Genomic DNA, 26,836 nt, shown 5'->3' on the forward strand with positions numbered 1-26,836 from the left:
CATCTTCAGGTATCAGTAGGAAAGATATCAGTAGAAAACAGGAGATAAATAAACTGGACAGCAGATGAATACTGTTGATGGAAAGTGGGACATTTGGATTTGAAATAAGATATAGTAGTATGAAATAGAAGATCCTCAAGGTATCCAATATCTCTGAGCTATAAATTTTATTCATCGTTTATCTAGCGGAGTTCACGAAAGATCAGATCGTGACTAACGGAAGCATTATTGGTTAGATCTCTAATCTTATCTATAAAGATTTAAAGGTTACAAAGATTATTACTGATTGTCTGCAACATTCTGTTATAAATTACTATCTATTAAATACTAACACTATCATTTGTAACATGAGTGTCGCTTGAAGTTACTTCATTGTCGCAATACTGTATGTAGATGATGGCATACCAGCATGTAAACTAATACAGACGGCAGTAGTCACTGAGGCGATAATTAATACCGGTATTGGCATGCAAAGCAAGGTGCTACTGAATGGGTTTTGATTTCTCCCGTTAAAATCGTTGTTTTACTAGTTGTTTTATGTTAAATGTATACAAGAGTTTTCCCCTTTTTTCCCTTAACAATTGTCTCCGTTTGATGTTATGCGTCGTTGAACATGTTGGTTGTGATGCTTCATAATGAGCAATTAATATCATCACTACTTTGTATGTCACTTTACAGCATTGAATGGAATGTTTCTCTATTAGCTGCCCCTGTTTGCTGTTGTTTATTTTTGTTACACTAAACCTCTGCTTTCCCATTCTATTCTCCATTCTTACGTTTCCATTTTGACGTGTTAGAAAAGCTCTCAGATCCTTATGTCGCTAGTGGGAGCTTCGAGACGTGTGCGTTCACTGGAGGCTCTAGTATGTGAGAGACTCGCACGGAATTCTCGACTAAAACCTCGCTTACAAGCAAACGCGCGCACACGCGCGTGTGCAGCGTTTGTATGTGTGTAACGAAATGCAAAAGAACTGTGTTTGATTTTCTTACCACACTAGTTTGTAGAACTTTTCGTTTTTGTTTTCTTGCCACTTTTAATATCCTGTACCATTTATGCACGTGATGTGTTGTGTTTTTACCGGTTTTTAATATATCCCTCTGTATCTTCTCTTCGTTGCGATGCGCCGCCCTACCCCTGCATTAAAATAGGCACTGAATCGGTGCGATTCGATGGGATCGTTGGGCCACCGTTCGCTCCTACAGTACCTGGAAACGGATGATCTAGCTGGACTAAAATCATTCCTCGGCACCCGCCACCTGCAGGTCGACGATCGAGATGAGGTAGGTGAAGTGTAAACGCTCGGTACAGTGGAGCAGCTTTGTAGTGTCGTGCACAGTGCGCGAGCTTGCAACACACTAGTAGTGAGTTCAAGCCCGATTTGTGTCGAGAGAAAAGATGATCGGTTTTGCAAACATAAAAAACGGGTTGTTTTTCCAACTCATCCTCCAGAACAACACCACAGTGCTGATGGTCGCAAGCGGCCGCGGTGCGACCCATTTCGTGAAGGAACTACTGGCCCGGGGTGCCGATGTGCAGGCGCAGGATTTGGACAGCTGGACGGCGCTGCACTTCGCCGCCAAGGCCGGCCATGTCGGGATCGTGGAGCTGCTGCTGGACAACGGGGCGGAGCTGGAGCACCGCGACATGGGCGGCTGGACGGCGCTCATGTGGGGCTCGTACAAGGGGCACACCAGCGTGGTGGCGCTGCTGCTGCAGCGCGGTGCCGACGTGCAGGCACACGGCAACTACCACCTCAACCCGCTGCTCTGGGCGTCCGGTCGTGGCCACACGGAGATCGTGCGCCTGCTAGTCAACACGGGCGGTGCGAAGGTGAACGTTGGCGATAAGGTAAGAGTGGTTCAGTGCCACACCCTTTGTTTTGTCTCTTTGGGTGGCAAATCGTGACCGGTGATTACATTCTTTTTCCCGTTCTTGTTCCAGTACGGAACGACCCCGCTGGTGTGGGCCTGCCGGAAGGGAAGTGCGGAGATAGTGGACGTTCTACTGAAAGCCGGCGCGAACGTGGATACCGCCGGCATGTACTCGTGGACACCGCTGCTCGTAGCGGTCAGTGGCGGCTTTCAGGAATGTGTCTCCCTGCTGCTCGAGCGCAAGCCAAACGTGAACGCCCTGGACAAGGACGGCATGACGGCGCTCTCGATCGCGTGCCGCGAAGGGCTCACCGAGATCGCGTCGGCCCTGATCGCGGCCGGTGCCTACCTGAACGTGCAGGATCGGGCCGGCGACACGCCGCTGATCAACGCCGTCAAGGGCGGACACCGGAGCGTGGTCGAGATCCTGATGAAGCGCCACGTGGACGTGGACATTCAGGGGAAGGACAAGAAGACGGCCCTGTACACGGCGGTCGAGAAGGGCCACACCGCGATCGTGAAGCTGATCCTGCAGTCCAACCCGGACCTGGAGCTATCAACCAAAGACGGCGACACCGCGCTGCTGCGGGCGGTGCGCAACCGCAACCTCGAGATCGTGCAGATGCTGCTGGAGCGCAAGGCGAAGGTGGGCGCGACGGACAAGCGGGGCGACACCTGTCTGCACGTGGCGATGCGGGCCCGCTCGAAGGCGATCGTGGAGGCGCTGCTGAGCAACCCGAAGTACGGCCAGCTGCTGTACCGGTCGAACAAGGAGGGCGAAACGCCGTACGCAATCGATGCGACGCACCAGAAGACGATCCTCGGGCAGGTGTTCGGCAATCGGCGGCTGAACGCGAACGAAGACTCGGAGGGTATGCTCGGGTATGGGCTGTACTCGTCGGCGCTCGCTGACGTGCTGAGCGAACCGACGCTTACCACCCCGATCACGGTGGGACTGTACGCGAAGTGGGGCAGCGGGAAGAGCTTCCTGCTGACGGAGCTGCGGGACGAGATGAAGAACTTTGCCCACTCGTGGTCGGAGCCGCCGATCGACGCGTCCTGGCTGTTCTTTCTGATCAGCCTGCATCTGGTGCTGGTGATCGGGACGGTGGTCGGGCTGGCCACCTGGAGCTACGTGTGGGGCATGGTGACGGGGGCCACCCTGCTGGTGCTGATTTACTTTACCGACATTCTGCTAAAGTTCCTCGACCGTCGGTACGATCTCGAGTGGCTGTACTCGCTCAACTACGGGCTGTCGCGCAAGCTCGGCCGGCTGCGGCTGATACTGCAGGTCGCGTTCTGCCATCCGCCCGGGCCGCAGAGCGACCAGCAACCGATGCCGGTACGGTTTCACTTTGCCGAGGCGAGCGGAGCCGCCCCGAACGGTGATGCGGCCGTGGCGCTAATGCTGGCCTCGCTGTTCGACGCGATCGAGGCGCACTACGGTTCGTTGGCGACCGGGCTTTATCGTGCCTTTCGACCGAAACCTTGTAAGTGTGTGTGTGTGGGTGAGTGTATTTGCAAGAACAATTTACCTACAGTTTCGCCCTCCTTTTTCCGACAGTAAAAGCAACCGGTGGCTGGAAATGGCGTAAAATGTGCTGCATGCCGGTGGTGCTGATGTTCGAGCTCGGCATGCTGGGCATCTTGGCGACGGCTTCGCTCTCCATCGTGTACTCCGAGTACGGGCTGGAGGGCCGGGAGGAGATAGCGGTGGCGATCTACGTCCTGCTGGGCATCCTGCTCGCCGGCGCGATTGCGAACCTGCACGCCTGGTCGAAGCTTATCGGTGCCTTGTTTATGTCGCAGGGCAAACACCTGAAGCGTGCCTTCAACAGCAACGAGGCGGCCCCACTGACGGCGCTCGGTGCCGAGGTCAGCCTGATGACGGATATGGTGCGCTGTCTGGACGCGTTCACCGGCCAGCAGAGCCGGCTGGTCGGCGTGGTCGATGCGCTCGATTCCTGCGACACCGAGCGCACGCTCACGATACTGAACGCGGTGCAGACGCTGCTGTCCGGGCCGCAGCGACCGTTCGTGCTGCTGCTCGCGGTCGATCCGCATGTGATAGCGAAGGCGGCCGAAGCCAACAGCCGGCGGCTGTTCACGGAGGGCGGCATCGGCGGGCACGACTTCCTGCGCAATCTGGTGCATCTGCCGGTGTACCTGCAGAACTCGGGCCTGCGCAAGGTGCAGCGGGCCCAGAACACCGCCATGTCGGCGTACCGGCGTGCCATGCCGGATCTGAGCCGGGACGACGATCAGCCGCACCTGGGCCATTCGGCATCGGCCCGGCGGCTGTCGAACGCGTCGGAGATTATGTCGTCGCAGGAGAAGCTGCGCGCGATGCCGAGCTCGTCCCGCGGGGGTAGCAAAAAGCTGCGCGTATCCGACTCGATCGCCAGCTCGATCGGGTCGAACCTGCACAAGCTTGGCCAAAACCCGCCGGTGGATCTGTCGAAAATCATCCTCACCGATGATTACTTCAGCGACGTTAATCCGAGAAGCATGCGAAGACTGATGAACGTCATCTACATCACTGGTGAGTTGGAAGAGTGTGTTTGATGGTTTGTTTTTCTATTTAATTTGTTAATTATTTCCCCGACTTTTCCTGCCAGTTCGGTTGCTGAAAGCTTTCCAGATCGATTTCAGCTGGTACCGGTTGAGCTCGTGGATCAATCTCACCGAACAGTGGCCGCTGCGTGCTAGCATGATCGTGCTGGAACACGATCAGGGCGGCGACAGCTTCGACGATTCGGTTTCCCTGCAAGCGGTGTACGATAAGTGAGTGATAGCGACATGCTTAATCATCCTTAACGCTTCTAATCGCTGTGCAATGTAATTTTCTATTTAGAGTGCGCCCGAAGCTGACGTGCCTGCGGGAAGCGGCTGCACTGCTCGATCTCGATCGCGACGAGCGCAAGCTGGACGCATTTCTGCAGCTGCACAAGTCCGACCTGCTCGTGTCGGATCTGCGCATCTTCCTACCGTTCACCATCAACCTCGATCCGTACCTCCGGAAGGTGCTGAAGGAGGACCAGCAAGCGCTCGAGGACGAGGGTATCATCATACCGATGAAAACCGTGCTGCCACCGAGCAAACCGAGTGGATTCGTGCCGCACCATCACCATCGGGCGCCGGTTGGCGGCGTGCTGCAGCCCACCCCGCAGCATCCCAACAATCTGACCAACTGGCCCAACTTCTACAACCCGCAGCCGCAGGCAATGGCGCTGATGAGCTACTACAATCAGAACTGGGCCAACTTCCCAGCAGGAGTTTACGGCACGAATGCGCTGCTGGGTGAACCGCTGCCCAAACCGGGCTCTGTCGGCGGCGGCCCCATCATTACCGAGCATCCGCCGCACGAACAGCATTCCACACTCGGCAGCAACAGCGGTCGTAGCAGCAAGACCACCACCGGTGCCCTGCAAAAATCCTCCAGCAACGGTCTGGCGACGAATCCACCGATCGATATCGACCTATCGAACGTGCAGCTGTCCAGCCTGACGGTCGAGCAGCTGATCGAGCTGCTCGAGAAGGTGAACGATCTGAAACCGGCCATGGAGCGTACCGCGCCGATTCTGCGCGAAAATGCCATCTCCGGCCGGGTGCTGATGTACTGCAATCTGGAGGAGCTCAAGTCGGTGCTGCGGCTTAGCTTCGGGCACTGGGAGATGTTCAAGCTGCTGGTGACGGCACTGCGGGAAGCTAGCGTAACACAACCGGCCAGTCGGAAGCTATCCACCAAGACGACCTCGTTCGCGAAGGGGACGAACGATTCGGTGGAGATGCAGGAACCGATCGCCCAGTCAACGCCACCGTTCGGATCATCGACGAGCAGCTTCCAGCCGATCCGTCAAAAGTCCCAAAATCTGCTGGAAAAACAGGTAAGCATCGTTCGTTGATCAAGCCGAACGGCTGGAAAGCAAATCGCATTGACTGATTGTAAATTTTGAATAATTACATTTTCCAATCAACAAAATCTACCCTCCTACACACTGAAACACACACACACTTACACACAACGTGCCCTCGTGCGCAAATGCTAACATTTTATGTTTTTTTTTGCGCGGTTGTGTTTGCCATCGAATTTGAATTCTCACCCAACCCCAACGTCTGTGATAAAACCGAATCGTCGCTAATTAATTGACCGAATAATAATTACCTTACAACCATAAATGATTAAACCAACAAAACCACACACTCGCACACATTCACGGACGCATTTAATGCAACCATAACCACAACCCCGTTGCGTGTGTCTCGGAAATGCAGCCAGCAAAAGTGCATGATTACGAATATCTCCAGGTAACGTTCGACTTATACGGCATTCTGCAAGTCTGTGTCTAATATTACCCACTGTCTCTCTCTCTCTCTTTCTATCTCTCTCATTCTCGTTTCCTTCCCTCCCTCTGTGAACAAATTGTGCATTAATTATCCCACACGTTGGTTTTGTTTCTACTGTTATATCCCTTTTGTCGTTATCGTTTTGTATCAGCTGGACTGTGTTTAATATTGTTTCTCCCTCTCCACATGTTGCTAGTTCCGTCAGTTAGTGTGTGCGTGTGTGTCTGTTACAGTTTCTGTTTTTTTTTCTTATATCTCTCTGTTGTTTTTGTTTCTAATTCCCCTGTTGAACATGTACGGGTTTTTCCCCCATTCTCTTTACTACTGGTTGGTTGTGTTTTTATATTTTTGTTTCGTGTCCTTCCCTTTCTTTACTTATTTTTTGTGTTCCTTTTTTTGTAAGAACCACCTCTGCTATTTTGTGAATTATTAACTTATTTAAGTGGTTATTCTGGCACCGTGCGTCATAGAGTAGAACGTAAAAACAAATTTTCCCATTTCTTCTGTCTTTTTTGCACCTTTAACTATTCATATTATAACATCATCACTCTTTGTAAGGCTAAAGCATGCTTGAAGTTACTGTATCTTAAACGTCTACACAGTATTTAAATTCTCAACCAAATTGGCGTCATGCATCTCATGTAAAGTGGAAGAAATTCTCATCTGTTTGGAGTTTTCCCTTCCCTTGAATCTATTTAATGTCGTTAAAGTGAAGGATATTCGCTGCAAAAAATACACTTACAGAGAATATGACTCCTACTACGTAGTTACTACAGTCGTTCTGTGTCTTTTGTTCCACTATCCACTCTACTGGTATGTGTCACTGTTCTACTGTTTCATTCCCCATTTTTGTTCTATTTTTTATAGTATTTGTTAGTTAAATTTCTATCTCTTTTCGTGAATTAGAGGTGACCCCCCCCCCCCCCCTCCAACCAGGGAATGGATAGTTCGGGTGTCATGCGCGCAAGTCGATAACATTAAACTGATTTGTTTCTTTCTCTTCTTTCCCTACTATCCGCCACTCAACCAAACCAACCCCAAAGGTGACGCTCGAGGAGCAGATGATCTGCGGCGCACTGCAAACGCTGAACGAGGACGCGTTCGAGGATGTGGTCAGCAGCAGCGAGCGGCCCAGCCCAACCGGTGAGATGTTTAGCCAGTACCTGGCGCCAATACGGGAAAGCTCGGAAATCGGTTCACCGCCTCGCCTCACTTACAACCTTACTAACCCAAACCTGACCGATCTGGCCGCCAGCAACGGTACGCTGAACGGTGACGACAGTGGCGTCGGTGGTGGTGGCAGCGTTGGCGTCGGCGGCGGCGGCGGCGGCAGCACCAGCAGCGGCAGCCATCTCGGCCTCCGGTCCGGTTCCGGCCGGCACAGTCGTTCCCACAGCCTGCATGACGATGCATCGCTGACCAGCATCGTGGTCATTCCCACCTTCCTAACTACGTCCCCTAATGGCGCCAGCAGCAGCAACAACAACAACAACAACACCACTACCAATATCAACGACACCAAGCTCTAATCATTCCCGGTGAATCGATTCTGATGTATTACACAGCCGAAAGACGAGCTACTTCCTGTTGTAGCTGGCACTGTTGTTGCTGTTGTTGATGTGCTGTGTGTTATTGTTGTTGTTGTTGTTGTTGTGGTTGTGTGGCCGTGTTGCTGTGTTGATGCCACTGATGGCGCGTGTTTGCTGTGTTGCTGTTGTTTGATGTGCTTTTTCTTTCTCTAAAACAGACAAACTTACATTCCTACATACCCACAAACACGTCGATGTGTGTGTGTGCAATATTAGACCCCAAGACTTTAGACATTATACTGTTTTTGCTGCCGGTTTTCCGTTAATTTAAATAGCAACATCGAACAAACTTGGACTTGGAGAGTAAATAGTGTAGTGGGGAGAGCGAGTATTCTAACACGGTACCCCCATTTTTCCACCCCAACGCTCGCGCACGCACATCTCTCAACCACACAACCGCCACCCCACCTACCCCTGTCCCGATTTTCGGCCACAAGTGTGCATGAAAGCAAACACAAAGCACGAATAACCGCCGTTCATTTGAATGGTGCATTACACAATTGGGCGGTTTAAGTTCCCGTAAGACATCGGCATACCCTGGGGTTCTACCAAAGTGATACTATACTGTGTATATGTTTTAGTGTGAGCGCGAGGGCACACAGCAAAGTTTGTGAACCGTGTATTTTCCGAGCATTTATCGTGCCCCGCCTTCCCTTTAAGTGGGTTGTTTTCCTGTGTTTAGTAGCAAAAAAACAAATAGAGCGACTAGAGCGAGGAGCCAGATTGCGAAAACAGGATCGCAAATTACCATTTTCCTTTCCAAATGCGCGCTTCTGCGCTGTTGCATGAGCTCGGTTATTAGAACGAACCAAATCACAGAGACAGGGAAGTACTAGTAGTAATGAGAGAGAGAGTTGGAGAGAAAGATAGGGAAAAGAGTAGAGCTAGAGCCCACAAAAAACCACACAGGATCGTTCTTCCCTTGAACAACCTTTAATGAGGCAGACGCGCGCCACTCAGTTCTCCGAGCACGGAGACGGGTGGGCGCGCACCAACCCCCTCCTCCTTTTGTTTTCTTTCTTCTAGCGTTAAGGATAGAGAAATTGCTTAACTATATTTAGACAAATGTATGTTTACCCGTTCAAGGAAAAGCATTTAAATATAGCGTAACTTTAGTACCTTGTGCCAGAGGTGAAAGAACGAAGCGCCGACCGAAGTTTGCTGCTACAAATTTAATCCCCCTCCTCCTCCTTCCCTCCCACCCCCACCACTACGGTGTGTCGTTGAGTTTTTCGTGCAATTTCGCCCACCAATCATGTGTGTGTGTGTGTGCTCTTTCTACCTAACTACTAAAAGACTGCGCTTTCTACCTATTTCTACTGTGTTGTATGACGAGTGCGTGTATGCGTGTGTTTGTGTGGTGTGAAAATGCTTTCCAATCTTTGCTTCCGTTTTGCGCGTTCGTATCATGTATCAACAATATCACCCAGTCCCACCCACCCCCTCGCAAATTGTTATCCCGCAACACGTGGCGGTCTCTCTCTCTCTCTCTCGGTTTCTTCCACAGTTTCCGTCCGAAGCTCGCCGATTCCGGCCCCGAAGCAGACCGCTTCCATACTGAAGCCGACCGGCAGCATACGGAAGGGTGACGCGAAACGGGTCACCATGTGCGATGCGGAGGGCAACGTGACGCCGACCTTTATCGAGGTGCTGAACGAAAAGCTCAACAGCAAATCCAAACTGACCGGTAAGTGATGATGTCCTGTAGCGCGGGTCTAACCATCGACTGTGGGCTTTGTGGGGAGTGAGGAGATTCAAAAGGAACCACTACTGCTGATGCCACTACCACACTGCACCTTTTGGAACGATGTAACACCGGGTACACTCCTACTCCCCGTTCTTCTCTGCCAACTTCACGCCCCCCTCTACAAGCTCCTTCTTTTCCGAATGTGATTGCATGCGCAAACCACACGTGGGACTGCAACGCGCATGCATCCATACATGCATCCTATAATACATCTACCCACACCCACCCGACGGAGCAGGTTGAGGTAATTGGACTCTACATCTCTGTGCACCACACACACACACACTCTCTCTCTCTTTTCCGTGTGGACACTTCTTTCTCGCTTACTGTTGTGCCGAGTAAGGATGGCTCACTAATCACCGAACATCACACCAACCGATGTTCGTTATCTCTTCCTTTCTTCCCGCTTTGTGGTGAACCGTTTGCAGTGAAACGACAGTACAGTTTCATAGAGCCGGACGCTAAGAAGTGACCAGGGCTGCCGAGTGCCGACCAGCCTGAGACGGAGAGGGTGAGATGAGAAGTGTTCCAATTTTTGCATTATTTTGATTACTTCGTGAGGTGTTTTGCGTTGGTTGGAAAAGAGTGTGAAGCACGCCACGGAATGTTTATCTCAGGCCAATAGTTTCTAGTCAGCAGGAGGGTTCATAGTTTTAAAGCATTGAATAAAATGTTACATTTCGGTATAACTCGGTGACGAGAGATTGGGATGTAGAAGCATGTAAGTATGTGCAGTAGCATGGGATGGAACACACATGGGCGATCGTTGTTTCTTTCTTATAAGAGAGCATGTCTTGGGAAGTGATTCAATAGTTGTCTGATTTATTCTGCTTAGTGGCAAAATTCTCTCTCTTTTCTGATGATTTCTTATCATTTAAACCTGGACTCGGTAGCAATTTTCCTACGAATGTTTTAAACAAAGACGATATTTTGTATTATGGTCAACTATTCAAGTTCCAAGCGCAATTTGTCTATCTCTAGCCCTCCTTTTGGTATGCAATGTTTTGTCCGTCCTTCCGCTAACAACATTCTCCTACATCACACCAACCAATTCCCTTGTCTCTACGTTGTTTTCTTGCCAACGGACAGGAAACCGGACGTGTTGGAGAAATACTTTGCCCCCGATTCGCTGGTCGACTTTTCGGCCGCCTGCGGGTTCACAATTTCCAGCCCCTGCAACGGCGTAAAGGCCACGCTCGATGCCGTACCGGAAATGTGTTTCTTGACCGTCGTGCTGCCGCCCCAAACCTGTTGCTGCTTCTGCAGATTCTTCTGCAGCGTTTTGCTAATGCGCACCTTGGTCTTTTCGTCGATCTGCGGCAAACGGATGCGGCCCGTGCCGGTTTTGCCGATCGTACCGCGCGTGTAGCCGAGATCCTCCTGGTACGCATCCTCCTCAATCTGTGAAAGCGCGTGTGAAAGAAAATTAACAACTCTCCAGTTCAGTTTACGTGCAAAAGAAATGAATATACTTACATCGCCAAAGTTCATTCGGTTAGCCTGCTTGCGGAACTCGGTAATCGCGTAGCGTTCCTTCATCTTCCGCACCCGCTTACCGCCACGCTTCTTTTTGCCACCCTCGATCGGTTTCGGCAGCGGTTTGATAAACTTCACCGGCGGCGGTTCCTGCAGCTTGTCCAGCTTCTTCTCGATGTCCTCCCGGAACCGCTGCCCGATCTCGCCCAGATGGCTCTCGTGCGACGCGTCGACACGCGCCGCCAGCGTACACTTCGCTGCGACAAGGCGTGCCGCTTTGCGGCGCAGATCTGGCGGCGTATCTTGCACGATGTCGCAGTAGTACACGTAGCCCGTGTGCGGTAACATTGCCACTTTGGAGAATCTAAGGGAATGAGAACAGTGATATAAGTAAAAATGAAGGGAAAGCTTATTCTTTTCTACACAGTCTTACCCAGATAGTGTCTTCTTCTGTGCTCCCAGCACCTGCACGTTGCAGGCCGGCATTTTTGACAGCTTCGTCAGCCCACCGGCCAATCCGACCAACTTCGCAGCCGTCGACGCTCCCACGATCATCGACATGTTGGGAGCGATAAAGGTCATTCGGCTTTCGACGTACTCAAAGATTTTGCTCTTGAAATCGTTCAGCTCGACCGCCATATCACACGCCTCGTTGATCTGCTCCAGCTCGTGCTTCTCTAGCTTCACTCTGGAAAATAAAGCGTAAATGAAACCAACATTCCAAAAAGGAAATTTACCAATCCGCATACGAACCCCTGTGTTGTGGACGCCGTCACGGAAACGATCATAATCGTCGCCTGAGTAATGATTTCCTGCAGACGCTCGTTGTTTTTCGCCTGATCTAGATCATTGCCCAACTCGCGCACACTGCGAATGTAGTCCATTTCCGCCATGATGAGTGAATCCAGCTCGGGAAAGCGTTTCTGATATTTGTCCTTGACGAACTTATGGATCGTGGCTGTAAAGATTCGAACAGAAAGGTCGTTAAATTTTCCTCGCAAACAACCGCAAAGCAATACGTACATATTTCATTATCAATATCAACCGCAATGTTGTTCGCCTCCACGATGAGCTGATACTCCGGGTCCGACTCCACGTTGCCCACCATCTCCGTCGTTGTGCGTGGGTTCTTCGCGTACTTTTCGATCTGCGACAGCACGTTGGACAGCCGGTCCGAGTCGCGCAGTTTGCAGATTTCCCGTATCGATGCCACGGCCAGGTTAATTTCCATCGGTTCATCTTTAAGATCGTAAATGACGGCATCCTCTTCGCCGCCCGAGTCAGCGTCCTCTTCGTCACCATCGCCGGCTGGCGCCTTCGGTTCCTCCTTGATGGTGTCTACCCCCTCCTCCATCTCCTCATCGTTGTCATCCTCCAGATCGGCCAACAGTTCATCCGCAAGAGACATTTTGTTGCAGCTTTTTGGATACTTTTGTTAAAATTAGGGAAACAATTTCTCTACGCACCAAAACGCGCTTCTTTTTTCCACTCGCAACCGGTTTGTTTTGATGGTCAACGATGTTTGACGTTTCTTCATTTGACAGTTCGCCATTTTATGGGAAACCGGGTTTGTTATAAGAAGAAGAAGAAGAAAACCGGGTTTGTTATAGCACACTGTAAACAAAACATTACCGCATGCGGTGGGGTTTCGTGTTCGCTGCGCAAAAAAGTGCCGTAAAATGCGAAGTATATTGAGAAGCATTGTAAAAATAGGAATTCCTGCACGTTCAGGACCTTCCCTGCCGCGTCAGCTGTGCACAAAGGTGGCCACAGTGCCTACAACTCCACAGCACAATGCGTTGCAGCGGTACGAGGATGATCTGCAGAACGAGTTTCATCAAATCCTGCGCGAAGAGCGACAATCCGTGCTCGAACCGGTGGCAGATCCGATGTCGCTGGAGGTTTTCCCCAACACCCGACCCGCCTTTAACTTTGCGGCCTACGTCAACAAATCGCCCACCCTGCAGCAACTCGTCTCGCTCGGCGTGGAGCTGCACAAGCTCGAGAAGCGTAAGGGCATCGCACAGTTTGTACTCGGGCTGGACTTTGATCGAGACATGCGGAATCACATCCGCTTCCTGGCGGACGTTGGCGTGCCGGCCGAAAGCTTGGGCGAGTTTCTGACCAAAAATCCACTCATCTTCAAGGAGGATCTGGGGGATCTCGAGACGCGAGTGAATTATCTGCAGTCGAAGCGATTTTTGCCCGAGGAAATCGCACGCATCGTCACGAAGAATCCGTTCTGGTTGATGCTGAACACCAAGCGGATCGATCGGCGGTTAGGATACTTTCAGAAAACGTTCGCACTGGAGGGCAGTGAGGTGCGCGCGCTGTCCACCAAGCAGCCAAGGCTCATTACCTACAATCTGGAGCACGTGCGCAAGAACACCTTCACCGTGCAGGAGGAGATGGGCTTCGAGAAGGAGGAAGTAAAGCAACTGTTGCTGAGCAAACCACGCATCTGGATGATAAGTGAGTGGATTTTGTTTTAATCACCACGAGGGCATACAATGACTTCAAGCATTCCCTTACAGAGACGGAAGCGCTGCAGTACCGATTCGAGTATCTTCACCGCCGAATGAAGCTTTCGCACGCGGAGCTGCTTCAAACGCCCGATCTGCTGCTAACGCGAGACGTTCGGATCAAGCAAAGGCACGGGTTTCTTAAATTTCTCGGCAAAGTGCAGTACGATCCCAAGAAGGAGCTCTATATTCCGCTAAAATCACTGGCCGAAGGTACGGACGAGGAGTTTGTTGCTGAAGTCGCTAAATCGAACATGGAATGTTACAATCGCTTCCTGAAAACACTCTAACTGGGGGCTGGTGGACGCGAAGCGTCTTTGCTACATGCTACTAGTGGACGTCGTTGTTACGAATAAAAGAGAGGAGTGCTGTGGTAGTAGGTGAACAAAAAAAGCTTTTTCCGCAAAACGACAGGAGGGCATGTTTGTGTGTGTGTAGAGAGAGAGAGAAAAGGAGATTCACTGGTAAATGCAGACATGGACCGAAAGCATTAACTGGCCTTTCCAAGTTCAATCTTGCGCTTGATCACGTGTATCGAGGTAAAGAGCAGCGAGTCGATGATGCCGGCCACCGTAAAGATTCCGCCGATTATTGCACATACATTGGTAGCGAAATGGCCAAGGGAGCTACAACAAAATGGGTAAAAAAGACAAAATTAATATCTCTCTCTTTGTGGGAATCACGGTAGTCTTACTTTCGCTTTTCGGTAAATTTAACCATCAGCGGCGACAGTTCGTAGTTGACGAAAATGCCCGGCATGCCCGTTTCGCCGCTCATTGCCGTCACACTTTTCTGGTGCTTCGTGACGGAGAACTGGTTCGTGTACAGCGTCGGTCCATTCAGCGGCACGAACATGGTGGGAACAATCTTGATGTAATACTGGAACATCATCGCACCTGGAAAGACAGCAAACGGAATTACGTATTTTTTCAAAAACATCCAGAATTATCGCGCTCACAGTGAGAAATCGTTCACGTTGCTATAAAGTGAGAGAAGCGGCTCACTTCTCACGTGCACCCGCGTGAGAGCTGTCACCGCGTGCTGTCAAAGTAAGCTAAAATTCCTATTATTACGTGATAGTTGTGCATTGTTGCGACAACACACATTTTAACGAATTTGTGCCGAAAATCAAGCTCCCCCCGCGGAAACGCTACGTTTGTTCGCGTTTTTTTCAGATCCTACAGAAAGCCGACACAAAATCAACGATGCCAGCCGTGCCGGGAGGTGTTTACAGCCAGAACCAGCAGCCGAGCTGCTTCGACCGCATGAAGATGGGCTTCACGATTGGGTTCTGCGTGGGAATGGCTAGCGGTGCCCTGTTCGGTGGCTTTTCGGCGCTCAGGTAACGCTCAACCCGGCACAAAAGCGTCCTCTCCCCGCTCGTTTACGCTCAGTTTTAATGGTGAATGTTTCCCTCGCCCATTTTTTAGATACGGATTGCGCGGCCGTGAGCTGATCAACAACGTGGGCAAAGTGATGGTACAGGGTGGCGGCACATTCGGCACCTTCATGGCAATCGGAACCGGCATACGATGCTAAGTTAAACACAAACACACCCAACAACAACAGGCATCCGTGCGTAATGTCCTTAACTGTGAGCAAAAGCATTCAAATCCCCTCTTCTCTAAACCTAAGAAATGTTAAGCGAATAAACTAGAGACAAAAACCATACCTTCCGTCGCCTCCACCATCAGTCCGTCCAGTGGGCGGGTAGTACCGAACCCGAACTGTTCCCCGAACGACAGCGTGTTGATGCGGTGCGTGGTGTTGAACCGGGACGACGAATACGGCTGCACGTCATGCACGTGGATGTGGTTGATGGAGAAGCTCTTGCCGGGCGCAATGTGAAACCGGCCCTCGACCCGGTTCACCTCCATCGTGCCGTAGATGTGGCAGCCCTCGCTGAACGCTTTCCCTTCCACGCTGCCGCCGTTGCCGTTTTTGCACTGCTCAAAGTCCTCCACGTTCGGGTTCCACTTGCGCTCGCGGTACGCATCGATAACTTCCTGGCAGGTGTTGCAGCATCTACCGAATGGCAAATGGGGGTCAGAAACAGAACAAGAGAATGCTCAACCGAGACAGCTACTAGGCTACTTACTGGGAAGCATTTTTAGCCGCACCGTAACAGCTACCGCAGGCGGGTTTGACCGTGGTCGTTGCCGGTGCTTCCGTACTTGAGATGCGTTTCGTGGACGCCTGAATGTCCTCCTTTTTGGGCTCCTCGATCTGGTTGCCCTGCAGGTCCAGCCTTCGCTTGTAGATGTTGTGTTCGATGTGCAAATGCTGCTCGCCGGTTGAATCCTGCGCATCCAACGAAACGTCTGTGTGTGTGTGGTTGGGAAAAGATTGGAAAAACACTTTAGTGAAGACGACGATTGTTTACCAAGCGAGCTGACTCTGACGCATACAGTCACAGGATATTCTGGGGATGGTAAAATCTAGATTAATCTTAAGCTTGTGTCCCCGTGTCGTGTCCACGAACAGCTCCTCCGAAACGTTCGGCGACAGGTAGGCATTGATTTCGCCTATCACTAGGGTGACTATCACAATCGAGCTAATCAGCGTAACTGGAATGGCCGGTAAAGCAGAAAAGAACACCCGTTAATTACAGCCATTATTAAACTCGCTAATTGATGCAGAAGATCACACTTACGTGCCGCTCCGCTAACGGTGCGTATGCTAAATTCATTGTCTATCTTCGGGTAAGCATCTAGCCGTCGCAGCGAATCAAGAAACCGCATACTTTTGGTCACTACAGCACACGTGCTTTCGCGTTTTGTTTTGGCTTTTTGGTTAATGCAGAACCGGCCGCAAGCCGAGGAGTTAATGCAAATGAGCTTCCGGCTGTGCAAACATGCAGAAGAGATTTTTTTTATCGTATGCTGGAAAAACACGTAGCCACAACAAGCCGAAGTTTGTTATCGTTTTGGTGAATTCTGACAGCCCAAAAGACAGCTGACAGCTGGTGCCGGTGTTTTCTGGTGGCGACAGCCCAATGGTCAAATTTGGAAGCACAGGTACGTTATCGGGTAAACTGTGCCATTTGATTAATTGTTCCGAGTGATGAGGCTGGATGGCGACCTCGAACTTATCCTGGCCACAAGTTTTGAAATTAATCTCAAATATGCCGCAATTTTGGAACTGATTCTACACATTTTTCATGATCTTGGAACTGTTACTGGGCACGCAACAGTGCGCAATAGTGATGGGAAAAATAAGGTTTTCTTTGGAATCGATTCCGGCTAGGTCCGAAGTTCTCTGGAATCGATTCCAGATATTAGGTCCGTAATCAGTTTCTGGAATCGATTCCGGAATTGGTCCTGGATTCAGCTCCGGCGTCGGAATCGGCTTTGAAACTGGCCTTGGAATCGCAATCCGTCCTGGAATCGGAATCGGATCCAGAAGCGAAATCAGTTTAGGCATCGGAATTGGTTCCAAAATCAGAATTGGTTCCAAAATCAGAATCGGTTTCGAAATCGGAGTCGGTTTCAGCATACCCATAAGAGTAGGCGTTTGGGTCCAATGATGCTACGTATTGATAGCCGCAAAGCATCAAAATTTACTTGTAAACGATCCATTCTCTTGAAGATTCCCACACTGATTTCGTTTCTGAAACTTCTTATTTCAATTCAAAAACTGATTCACATTGCGGAGCTAGCTCCAATTCTAGAGTCAATTCAGATTCCGTTACCGAAGCAAATTGCGATTCCCAGGTCGATTCCATTTTCGAAGCCGATTCTGATATCGGAGCTAATTCGGTTCCGGAATCAACTCAGGAATCGGTTTCGGAATCGGCTCCGGAATTAATCCGGACCATGGAAACGGAATCGGGTAGGTTCGATTCCGAGCTCCTACAACTAGAGCACAAAGCAAAATTGCGCTGCACTGTCAAACCCTCGTGCCGCCCTAGTACAATCAAAACACACTGTGAGCCAACCCGCCAACAGACTTCACTCAAAAGCTGAAGGGCTGTCATGTGCTGTCCGCTCTCTGATGTAATCAGCGGCGGTGAGATTAAATTCATATCTCAATAAATTTCCAACCGAGAAACATCGTGCGGTCCCGCAAAACACGCGCTGTGAGCTAGAAGGGGAAAAAAACGTTCTGCTGAAAATTGCACTCGTGGTGATAGTTCAGCGAAAAGCACAAACAACGTGCGGAGATGTGGAGTTCTGTGATACAAAGTGCAAAAAAACACGTGCCGTAAATGCAACCTCTTGCATCCGAAGAAACCTGCCCGGAACAACTTTCATCTTCTGCGCCCGGGTCCAAGTGACCACAGGCAGTCGGAGAAGACCGCGTACGCGAGCCTATGCTGCTGGGTGAATCGATTTTAATTCAATTAAGACAAAGCAAGCGCCGACCTGCTACAGTGAGTCCCCGAATCCATTCGTTCGCAGTGCTGCGTTCTTAATCGTTTGCTAGCAGTGGTAGTGTACAGTTCACAGCCGGCTGGTGTCGGAAGTTATTTGCCCGCTACAGAAGGAAACACAAATATATCAGCTTCCGGTGAGAAACAGACACACACACACGCGTATACACGCAAGGCTGACCGAGAACGCGGAACCAACAGCAGTAGCAGCAGCAGCAGAATCCTTCCCGGACGACGGTGTTATTGTGCTGAGGAGCCGCCGAAACATGAAGAAGCGCGGCGGCAGTCCACAGCCCGCTCCGCCGCCCCGGCCGGCCACGGCGGACGGTGGCATTGGCAGTGAATCGCTGCTGCACGCCTCGCAGCACACGATGGCGGTCAACGAGTTTAAGTTCATTAACGAACGGCCGGTCGACGATATCTCGCTCAACTTCTTCTACAAACCGCACACGATCACGCTGCTGGCCGTGTCGATATTCGGCGTGATGTACTTTGCCTTCGTCCGGTAAGTAGTGTTTTTTTTTTTGGTGATAGAAAGGGACACACACACACACACACGATCCCCGGGCACATAATTTTCTTCATAATTCATAAAGGCTAAGGGGAACTAGTAAGGGCATAATTTAATTTTGCTTTCACGCCAGAACTTCCATTTTATGTGTGCACTATTCCGAGGGTCCGGTGTACTTTGATACCTACCATGACTTCTATGGGGGTCATGTGAAAATGGAGAGGTTTTTTTTCGGAGGGCGAAGCAAACGCTTGTTAGATAACCGCAACGTGCTCACACAGCCTGCTAGATCCGCGCAGCAGCTAAGCAGAGTGCAAAAGTATTGGAGGCACAAAAAAGTCACATATTTTTAAAAGTAAAGCCAAAAAGTAGTTAGTTATTTTTTATAAGAGTCATGAGAACCGGTGTCTTTTTAGCTTCCTCGAGTCATCCCAGATCAGGCCGCGATAGTGTCACATGTTTCAGATTGTTTCGTTTGCTTGATGTTAACAAGAACTGTTCAGAAACACGTTGACATTATCGGTGGATCGATCTGGAACCTTTGATACAGTCCCATTGAAGACTATTAGAAGTGAAGTTCGTGTTTTTTAAATAACCTAAAATTAAATAAGTACAGACACATTGGCCATTTTCACACTCAACAAACTTTGGAAAAATGCTTCATATCTTATCATACTCCGTTTCTCCTTCTTTTTCCAGTGATCAGTCCGATATACAGGAAAACATTTGGGCCGGCATGGTTTGCGTCATATTCTTCTTCCTGATCATCTCCGTGCTAGCGTTCCCGAACGGTCCGTTCACGCGCCCCCACCCGGTGGTGTGGCGAATGCTGTTCGGCCTCTCGGTGCTCTACCTGATGCTGCTACAGTTTCTCATGTTCCAGGACTACAAATCAATTATGGGGATTTTCTACTGGTTCGATCCGAAGCTGCGAGATTTCCACATCGACATGGAGAAGGTAAGTGTTTGCCGCAATTAAGCTTGCTTTGGAGAATGTCTACTGACTGGTACTTTCTTCCCACGAACCAGCAATACGCCGCCAACTGTTCGGACATGTCGTTCGAGCGCATCTGGTCCCACGTGGACGTGTTTGCCTGGGGCCACTTTCTGGGCTGGGCCTTCAAGGCGGTGCTGATCCGCCACATGGGCATCCTGTGGGCCATCTCGGTGATGTGGGAAATTACGGAAATCACGTTCGCCCATCTGCTGCCCAACTTTGCCGAATGCTGGTGGGACGCGCTGATACTGGATGTGCTGGTGTGCAATGGGTTCGGCATCTGGTGCGGGCTGAAGATCTGCAAGCTGCTGGAGATGCGCGAGTACAAGTGGGCCAGCATACGGGACATTTCCTCGACGACGGGCAAGCTGAAGCGAGCGGTGCTGCAGTTTACGCCCGAAAGCTGGGCGCCGGTACGGTGGCTCGACCCGAAGTGTACCTACATGCGGTTCTTTGCCGTCAGTCAGCTTGTTTTGCTGTGGCAGGTAGGTTCGCTGTGTTCCAATTTGGAAGAACTTTATTAAAACATGTCTTATTCTCTTTATTTTTAGCTAACTGAACTAAACACGTTCTTCCTGAAGCACATCTTTGAAATGCCCCCTTCACACCCGGTGGTCATCGGTCGGTTAGTTTTTGTCGGTCTTTTCACGGCGCCCTCGGTTCGGCAGTACTACATCTACGTCACGGACACGCGCTGCAAGCGCCTGGGCACACAGTGCTGGGTGTACATCGCCATCCTGGTGTCGGAGGCAATATTGTGCATCAAAAACGGCAAGGAGCTGTTCGAACGCACCCAGGTGAAGAACATCGTCGTGTGGCTAATCATACAGGCCGTACTGTCGGTGCTGTTTGTGTACGGTTGCATGCTGTGGCACCGATACGTTGAGGTAAGCGATCGAATCCGAAAACGAAACGTTCTACTAAACACTAACCATCGCGACACGACTCTCGCTACACATTGCAGGAAGATGATTCACGAGACGGATCTCCGGTGAAGCAGGTCAACCGCGCGTTCAAAGATTCGGCCATCGTATCGGGCGACTCGAAAGGTACGTAATCGGGGAACAGAAGGGTCATGATTATTGCTCTTGCGCTTCGCTCACACCACCACGCCACTCGCTTTATCAAAGTCCAGCTGACCGGCGTTAATCGACTCCCGGGTCGAATCCGGTTTTTGAATCACCCCATATAACATTGTGCGAGCTTGTTGATTACTACCGCCTCCCGTGAGTGTGTGATTGCTATGCGGAACTTCTTCATACGCGCATGCAAAAAAGCAGTGTGAGAGTGTCCCTTATCGCGCGACTAACCCGACCGGCTTCGTCTGGCCGATAAGTGCCTGCTCCAAATATAACTCTAGCGCGCCAAATCAGGGCTTATCGCGGACGCTACTCTCTTTCTCTCGTTCGCCGATTGGTAGTGCGCGCTCGAACAACACTGTCACGCCACTCCGGGTGGCGCGCGATCCTTATCATGTCTCTCCAACGGTGCGCGTTCGCGGTTTACGCACGTGTAGCGCATGTGTCGCTGGACGCGGATATTGATCCCCCGACAAGGAAGGGCTAGGAGAGGGAGTATTAGACAGCAACGCAAACGCCAACACACTGACCCATCTGCTGGTTACAGTGAGGAGAGTTGTGCACCCGGTTCGTTTCTTATCCATATTTCTGTTTTGCTGCATCACGCAATGCCAATATAAAATAATATCTGTCACGCGCGCTCGCTATACCCAAAATCTATATGCGTATCTACATATCACCAATCACCAACCTCTCTCTTTGCTCCCGCCATTCCATCGGAAGGACCGGAATATTACGTGCATCCCATGTTTGTGGCACATGCCCGCGGAAAGCTGCGAATGGTCGACATAAACAGCCCTAGCTATGATATCAAAATTAAAATCGTGTGAAGCTGCACGCCCAGCTAGGACGGGCACACACACACACACGGCAGCAGCAGTAGCAGCAGCAACTGGCGGTCCGCTGCGCTCCCCCTTAAAAAACCAGGCAATCGATAATCGTCCGTACTAAAATACGTCCGCGCGCGCGCTTGCAGCACCTTGTGTACGAGAATCAAACCGAAGCAGTATTGATGCGATGTGATAACAATGTTTATAGGTTTAGGCAATCGAACAAAGTGAAAGAGGCGTAAAGTGTTTTGTAGGCTAGGAGAAAACCGTTCAAAAATGAGCACCATTTTTCTAGTGTGATCAATGTGCCAAATTGCATTCCCATGTTCGCTTGCTTCTTGTGTACTTGGAGGTGTATTTTATTTCTATTTCATCCTCGCAAAACGTTTCACCGCTTCATGCTGCTTTTGTTTCGGTTTATGTTTGCGCGCGCGCGCTGTTTACGTTCCAAGTGCCTTCGTTATGTTAGCTTTTTGCCGTTTAAATAGCCGTTACATTTACGTTTTTGCTTGCCAACGTTTGCACTGGTTAAATATGGGTGTAGCCTATACTGCTAATGATTAGGTTTCAGGTTTAACAAAAAAAAATGCCTTCGCTCTACGATTGAAATGTGTACAAGGCTATTTTAATAATTGATTGTACGCAAACAAAAATGGCCAGAAAGGATTGCTTTCGTACGTGTGTAACCACGAGCCAGACACACAAGGTGAATAGTCAATCATCTGTCGTGTCGAACACAAGGTTCTTCCACTGCTCCTGCTATTTGGCACGTTGCCGAATGTTGAGCTTTAGTTTCCGTGGGTGAAATTAGCATATCAAAAACCGCACAGAAAGAACCCAGAGCCGTCGTGGTGGGTCTCGAAAGGGTCAGATTTTTTGTATTATTTTTCTCCCTCGCCATCTAACCAGTATCCTAAATTGAGCTTAATAACGCCGCCCATCGATAGCGTGTTTGATATAAAACACACGGAACACGGTTTTCATTGCTGTGCCTTACATTATCAAACCGCGTGGAGGAACGAATCGCGTGCAATGGAGTATATAATTTAGAGCAAATTTTCACTGGCAAAGGCTTATCGTTCAGTGCACCCTGCGCTGTAGGTAAACTTCCAAACGTGGTTCACCCAGCACGCATTTTTACGCTGCAAGTATATTTAGACATTTCTATCCAGGGGATATAGTTGTCTAGATTAAGGGGAATGTTTAAATAGAACAACATTTAATCGTATTTTTAGCATTCACTTCCAACCATATTCTAACTGGTTTTCGGTATTTTGAAGTAAAGAGCTTGAGCTGCATATAGCAAAGCCGATGATACAAACGTTTAATATACTCATTGTGGAATAAGCAGGACTTTAAAAGAACGTCGAAGCCAGCAGCGTTTTTTTTAATAATCTGTGGCATGCTGCTGTAAAATAGCGCTTGCTTGCTTAGCTAAATTTGTAGCTAAAATATATATTATCCCAAATATTGGAATTATTTTGGCTACTTTTAAATCAACCAAATCTGGTTCTTAAATTTCATTTAAAATGTATCCCCAAAATTACACTAAAATATGATTCTCTTCTACTTTTTTGTTTTCTTATTCAAAAGGATTTTTTTCAAAAATTTAAAAAAATAAAATTTAAATTAAAATTCAATTAAAATTTTAATAATACAGCCTTCCTTCTGAAGAATTATCTATAAAGTTGTTAAATGAAAATGTTAAATCTGCATCTGTTAGAAGATAATTAGCCCGCCGCATAGTCGTCACTCGGGAGCATCATCTAACGCTGAAGCGCCCGCCAATGTCTTCGTACATAAATAGATGTTATGCATCGCTAGCGCAGCATGTTGCGCGTTAGTATGGTAAGGGTTGTGCGTCGTGCGTGCGGGTTCAATAAAAGGGTGCTTGCTTTTCTACGCTTTTGTATGGCACATCTGTGCGGCGCCGAGCTCGGTTGAGTCCGGCCAGGTGTCCGTACCGGTGGGGTATGGCTATCAAGACATATCCAGCACGTAATTTTTGACCCCGGAAGGCAGTTGACTCGCTCCTCTGCGTCGACGCCTTCGACTCTCTTGCACACGAAATGCTGGCTGCTGTGTCCTTTCTCCTGTGTGTGTTACCACCTCTCAGCCCTTCATGGTTCTACCACTCTGCTCCGTACTCCTCTCATCCATTGTGTCAGATCACATTGCTACCGAAAATTGGCAACAACAACACCGCTTACGTTCGAAATATCCTATTCTATTCCTCTTATTTTCTTGTTTTTTTTTTTCTTTCTCCAAACTATAGGAATCAAGGGTGGTTCTTCCTCGGCCAAAAGCTCACCCCACTCTACGCCCACCAAAAAAGTTCGATCTCAGCAGCAAGGGAGCAGTATCCCGCTAGGTACAGCCGGCAAGTCAGTCCGCGAACATGTTGAGTAAAATAGGGTTCGAGGTACAAAACTAAGCGCGCACTGCTCGGAATAGGGAATAGCTTTCCTTACACCACTTTCACGTTTCCCGTTTAACCAGCAGTTACACTAGTTCGTTCGTACGCTGCATGCTTGCTGCAGCATGCGAACCATTTTTAATACCTCCTTTCCGAATCCTACTTGCTTGTTAATCCATTTCTAAAAGAATTGCAATACGTAGGAAGGAAGACGTAGACTGTAAGATGTGTGTACCATCTTTCTTTCGGGTTTTGTTTTTAAACATACACACAACTGTTCGAAACCAAATAGAGCTTGGCACAGGGAAGTAGAAAAATCCATACAGACGCTCGCAGGAGCTCGGCTGGAGTTGGCACTCCTTAGCGCTTGAGCCAAACCAACAGCCAGCGCCCGAAATACTCTTACCATGCTCTGCTTAGTATGTTAGCTTTCGTTTGTTTTAGGTTAATGTGCCTGTTTTTTTGTTTGTTTGTTTAGCTAGTTATGTTTGAAAATTATGAAAAAAATGCTTCCCTGCCCTGCTACTGTTGCGTATTTCGTGCGTATGTCTGCTCCCCGTAAGGGGTAAACGGTGTAACACTGTTTACCTGTTGCTTGTTTTTAGGCGTAGTTAACAATCTATCAGTGCACACTATCGACAAATCTTACCGTATTCTATCGTTTTCTCTATCACCCGCTGTCGAGATATATGCTATTAGACAAACACTAACAAGTCGACTGCAAAAGTGCAAACCGGAGAGTCCCGAGTTAAAGGCTGAATGAAATGTAATTTTTACCAAACACGTTGTAGGGCGTGCAGGTGTGTTAGCTAGGGATTTGTGACTCAAATCTTAAGACGGCGATGTGATTGTTACAGCTGATAGAGAGGTAGTGATAGTAATAGCAATAGACCAAACAGCAGCAGTCATACCGACGACGACAAACGTTTCCTCCGACAAAGACGCTATGTGTTTTTGTGTTATTGTAAAAGAAACTGTGTGTGTGTGTGTGGTATATGTTCCCAAATGCGATGGGTATACCTATTATACGCAGACTCGCAACGACACTCTGATGCAGCTGTACAAATTGTATTGCGAATAATTATATGTAATAAATGAAGAAACAACAGAGATACTACAACAGGAAGAGGGAGAGCATTTGCCACCGCGTTTGTGGCAAGTAATAATCAAGCAAAGAAAAGGTTATATGCTGCTCCGGATCTAGTACAACAAACTGCGGCTTGAAGAGGTAGCAAATGTCGGAAGGGATCTGTTCAATTTGTAGAGGATTGATACATCCGCAAGCTTCCTATTTTAGTTATATCGGACGTGCGCTATGGAGTACTGTACAAAAACGCTGGTACATAAGCGAACCACAAGCGTGTTAGTTGACCTTACTATTTGAACTGTATTGTAAGCCCTTTGTGCATCCACGATATCTAAATTCTCGATCATATGCGCTTCGCTGAAAGAATAGTTCGACGTGATCACCATTCTACGCCTTGCTGTACACACCTTAATGAAAACGGTACACTATTTATCTACATATCTTTCTTCCACAACATACAGCTATAGACGGAAAGCAATTTTATAACGTTTCAAATCTAAACTTATTCAACTGTCGTCCGTTCGACTCTTAAGACTTTGCGCGAGTACGTAGTTGCGCGCAATATCTCAATTTGAAACTGAAAATCGATCCGAGCAGATGGTAGGAGCTAATGTGTGGAACGTTCTGTCCTTGCGTTACTTTATAGGCAAAAATCTCTCTAGTCAGTAAGAAGAAAAGGAAAGAAAGAATGTGTGGATCAGTTGACTACACTGTTACGATACATAGAATGTAAGATAGTTTTACCAAATGTTACTGTCATGCGTTACAGCAAAACAAATCCCATCCGCACGGTCGCGTCAAAGTTTGAAGGGATATAGCTTCTTTAAGCTCTTTTGATCAAACGTTGGACAGTGAATTGGAAGCCAGCTGTAGGTAGAGCGTGACAGTAATGAGGCGCAAAGCCACAGAAAGTTTATTTTAAGTAGGTTTTTGTTAGAAGTAATGTACTACGCTGGGTACCGGGGAACAGCCATCTGCTGCTATAAGTATAGTTTACGTTAATAATAGTTTCATGGTATGTTCTTCGCTGGAAAGAACGCTGGAACGGCAGAATATGCTAATAATTAAACCAAAAAAACATTTAAAAAAAACACAGACACCCAGGCAAATGTAGGATTAAGATATAGTTATTAGTAAATGAATGTGTTGTGTGGTTGCAATTGTTTTGTGTACATGATCCCATTTTTTTGTTTGTTTTACAACAGGAATGGAAAACGAATTACAATGATTTCAATAAGAAACACTATGTTAAGATGGCGATGGTGATGATTTACTGAAAATGACATGATGACGATCGAAATGAATCCTTACCCGTAGCAGGTAGTAGTCGCAAGATACGTACACAGAAACACTAGTGCAACGATGTTTGAACGGTAAATATAAAAATGTATTTCAATTCGTTTCTTGTACAAACATATTTATCTCTGATCTGCAGGAATACTGTTAAATGATCGAGCTAGCTAGAACCATTAACTCTTCCAGAAACTTTTCGGCATTGTTCCAACCTTCCGCCTGCACGAACTGTGTCACGGTCAAGTTTAACGTTCTACTTGATGAAGGATAATTAATAATGCTCAGTATTCTGGGCAAATCACGCTCATCAGTTTCATCCAGCGGGTGCTCCAGTTCGTACTCCAGCAGTGCCTTCAAGAGTTCGTAATCATTGCAGTTCAATGATGATAACACAAGATCGCAGTCATAGTGACTTGTAATTCCACGAATGTTGTGTTTAGTCGCATGATGCAGCAAACATTTCACATGTGCAATATGTTTCTCCATCAAACCCATCCAAAGAGGTGGTATTGTATCGCCATGTAATGTCAAATCAGGTTCGTACTTCAATATCAACTCCAGCACTTCTGTGGTGTTCTCGCATATAGCGTAGTGCAATAGTGTGTAGCCCTCGGTGCTCACTATATTTACCGAGCCAGGATCATAGTCGAGTAGCATTTTGATCACTTGCGTCGGGCCTTGATAACTTGCGTGCAAAG

The 26,836-nt window shown here is 48.8% G+C and overlaps 6 protein-coding genes and 1 non-coding gene across 18 annotated transcripts in view; 5 read left to right on the top strand and 2 right to left on the bottom strand.

Moving 5' to 3' along the window:
* Positions 1 to 10,249, top strand: part of LOC120958765 (kinase D-interacting substrate of 220 kDa) — a 31,074-nt gene extending 20,825 nt beyond the window's left edge. For 7 of the 12 annotated variants that reach the window (XM_049610126.1, XM_049610133.1, XM_049610130.1 and 4 more), the window contains 8 exons: positions 1,150 to 1,281; positions 1,451 to 1,849; positions 1,943 to 3,362; positions 3,437 to 4,414; positions 4,491 to 4,656; positions 4,727 to 5,759; positions 6,148 to 6,180; positions 7,263 to 8,952. In XM_049610126.1, coding sequence (XP_049466083.1) covers positions 1,150 to 1,281; positions 1,451 to 1,849; positions 1,943 to 3,362; positions 3,437 to 4,414; positions 4,491 to 4,656; positions 4,727 to 5,759; positions 6,148 to 6,180; positions 7,263 to 7,748 — 4,647 coding nt within the window. In that variant the 3' untranslated portion in view covers positions 7,749 to 8,952. Of the gene's footprint in view, positions 1 to 1,149; positions 1,282 to 1,450; positions 1,850 to 1,942; positions 3,363 to 3,436; positions 4,415 to 4,490; positions 4,657 to 4,726; positions 5,760 to 6,147; positions 6,181 to 7,262; positions 8,953 to 9,315; positions 9,800 to 9,983 lie in introns of those variants that run through there. The other 5 variants (XR_007452722.1, XR_007452723.1, XM_040381764.2 and 2 more) reach the window with 5 other exon arrangements.
* Positions 10,250 to 10,357: 108 nt separating this feature from the next.
* LOC120958766 (U4/U6 small nuclear ribonucleoprotein Prp31) lies at positions 10,358 to 12,559 on the bottom strand. Its single transcript, XM_040381765.2, has 5 exons — positions 12,055 to 12,559; positions 11,785 to 11,989; positions 11,465 to 11,719; positions 11,032 to 11,395; positions 10,358 to 10,956 (listed from the first exon to the last, which is right to left on the bottom strand). Exons 1-5 carry the CDS (start codon positions 12,437 to 12,439, stop codon positions 10,618 to 10,620), a joined length of 1,548 nt encoding a protein of 515 aa, XP_040237699.2. The 5' UTR covers positions 12,440 to 12,559; the 3' UTR covers positions 10,358 to 10,617.
* A 74-nt stretch (positions 12,560 to 12,633) lies between these two features.
* On the top strand, positions 12,634 to 13,964 carry LOC120958768 (transcription termination factor 3, mitochondrial). Its single transcript, XM_040381767.2, has 2 exons — positions 12,634 to 13,503; positions 13,566 to 13,964. The coding sequence occupies exons 1-2, from the start codon at positions 12,711 to 12,713 to the stop codon at positions 13,841 to 13,843; spliced, it is 1,071 nt and encodes a 356-aa protein (XP_040237701.2). The 5' UTR covers positions 12,634 to 12,710; the 3' UTR covers positions 13,844 to 13,964.
* Positions 13,965 to 14,043: 79 nt separating this feature from the next.
* On the bottom strand, positions 14,044 to 16,501 carry LOC120958767 (endoplasmic reticulum-Golgi intermediate compartment protein 3). Its single transcript, XM_040381766.2, has 6 exons — positions 16,207 to 16,501; positions 15,962 to 16,120; positions 15,652 to 15,874; positions 15,226 to 15,578; positions 14,248 to 14,449; positions 14,044 to 14,179 (listed from the first exon to the last, which is right to left on the bottom strand). Exons 1-6 carry the CDS (start codon positions 16,292 to 16,294, stop codon positions 14,044 to 14,046), a joined length of 1,161 nt encoding a protein of 386 aa, XP_040237700.2. The 5' UTR covers positions 16,295 to 16,501.
* Positions 14,602 to 15,224, top strand: LOC120958770 (reactive oxygen species modulator 1). Its single transcript, XM_040381768.2, has 2 exons — positions 14,602 to 14,895; positions 14,984 to 15,224. The coding sequence occupies exons 1-2, from the start codon at positions 14,759 to 14,761 to the stop codon at positions 15,090 to 15,092; spliced, it is 246 nt and encodes an 81-aa protein (XP_040237702.1). The 5' UTR covers positions 14,602 to 14,758; the 3' UTR covers positions 15,093 to 15,224.
* A 954-nt stretch (positions 16,502 to 17,455) lies between the features above and the next one.
* LOC120956828 (phosphatidylserine synthase) lies at positions 17,456 to 26,099 on the top strand. Its single transcript, XM_040378587.2, has 6 exons — positions 17,456 to 18,430; positions 19,136 to 19,394; positions 19,466 to 19,918; positions 19,985 to 20,320; positions 20,398 to 20,482; positions 23,618 to 26,099. Exons 1-6 carry the CDS (start codon positions 18,192 to 18,194, stop codon positions 23,749 to 23,751), a joined length of 1,506 nt encoding a protein of 501 aa, XP_040234521.2. The 5' UTR covers positions 17,456 to 18,191; the 3' UTR covers positions 23,752 to 26,099.
* Positions 23,223 to 23,393, top strand: LOC120960261 (U11 spliceosomal RNA). Its single transcript, XR_005752316.2, has one exon. It is a non-coding gene; the product is annotated as a U11 spliceosomal RNA (small nuclear RNA).
* Positions 26,100 to 26,836: the final 737 nt, after the last annotated feature.

Source organism: Anopheles coluzzii, chromosome 3 (assembly GCF_943734685.1).
Source record: "Anopheles coluzzii chromosome 3, AcolN3, whole genome shotgun sequence".
NCBI lineage: Eukaryota > Metazoa > Arthropoda > Insecta > Diptera > Culicidae > Anopheles > Anopheles coluzzii.

What these genes read in the sequence shown, in the direction of transcription:
- LOC120956828 (XM_040378587.2), top strand. Translation starts at nt 18,192, where the DNA reads ATGAAGAAGCGCGGCGGCAGTCCACAGCCCGCTCCGCCGCCCCGGCCG. An exon ending in TCCACATCGACATGGAGAAG is followed by an intron (nt 19,395 to 19,465) that starts GTAAGTGTTTGC and finishes CCCACGAACCAG; the next exon opens with CAATACGCCGCCAACTGTTC. An exon ending in CGTATCGGGCGACTCGAAAG is followed by an intron (nt 20,483 to 23,617) that starts GTACGTAATCGG and finishes TCCAAACTATAG; the next exon opens with GAATCAAGGGTGGTTCTTCC.
- LOC120958766 (XM_040381765.2), bottom strand. Translation starts at nt 12,439, where the DNA reads ATGTCTCTTGCGGATGAACTGTTGGCCGATCTGGAGGATGACAACGAT. An exon ending in TGATATTGATAATGAAATAT is followed by an intron (nt 11,990 to 12,054) that starts GTACGTATTGCT and finishes GAATCTTTACAG; the next exon opens with CCACGATCCATAAGTTCGTC. An exon ending in ACGGCGTCCACAACACAGGG is followed by an intron (nt 11,720 to 11,784) that starts GTTCGTATGCGG and finishes TTTATTTTCCAG; the next exon opens with AGTGAAGCTAGAGAAGCACG.
- LOC120958768 (XM_040381767.2), top strand. Translation starts at nt 12,711, where the DNA reads ATGCGAAGTATATTGAGAAGCATTGTAAAAATAGGAATTCCTGCACGT. An exon ending in ACCACGCATCTGGATGATAA is followed by an intron (nt 13,504 to 13,565) that starts GTGAGTGGATTT and finishes ATTCCCTTACAG; the next exon opens with AGACGGAAGCGCTGCAGTAC.
- LOC120958767 (XM_040381766.2), bottom strand. Translation starts at nt 16,294, where the DNA reads ATGCGGTTTCTTGATTCGCTGCGACGGCTAGATGCTTACCCGAAGATA. An exon ending in CACCGTTAGCGGAGCGGCAC is followed by an intron (nt 16,121 to 16,206) that starts GTAAGTGTGATC and finishes CGGCCATTCCAG; the next exon opens with TTACGCTGATTAGCTCGATT. An exon ending in GATGGTGGAGGCGACGGAAG is followed by an intron (nt 14,450 to 15,225) that starts GTATGGTTTTTG and finishes CTGTCTTTCCAG; the next exon opens with GTGCGATGATGTTCCAGTAT.
- LOC120958770 (XM_040381768.2), top strand. Translation starts at nt 14,759, where the DNA reads ATGCCAGCCGTGCCGGGAGGTGTTTACAGCCAGAACCAGCAGCCGAGC. An exon ending in GGTGGCTTTTCGGCGCTCAG is followed by an intron (nt 14,896 to 14,983) that starts GTAACGCTCAAC and finishes CCCATTTTTTAG; the next exon opens with ATACGGATTGCGCGGCCGTG.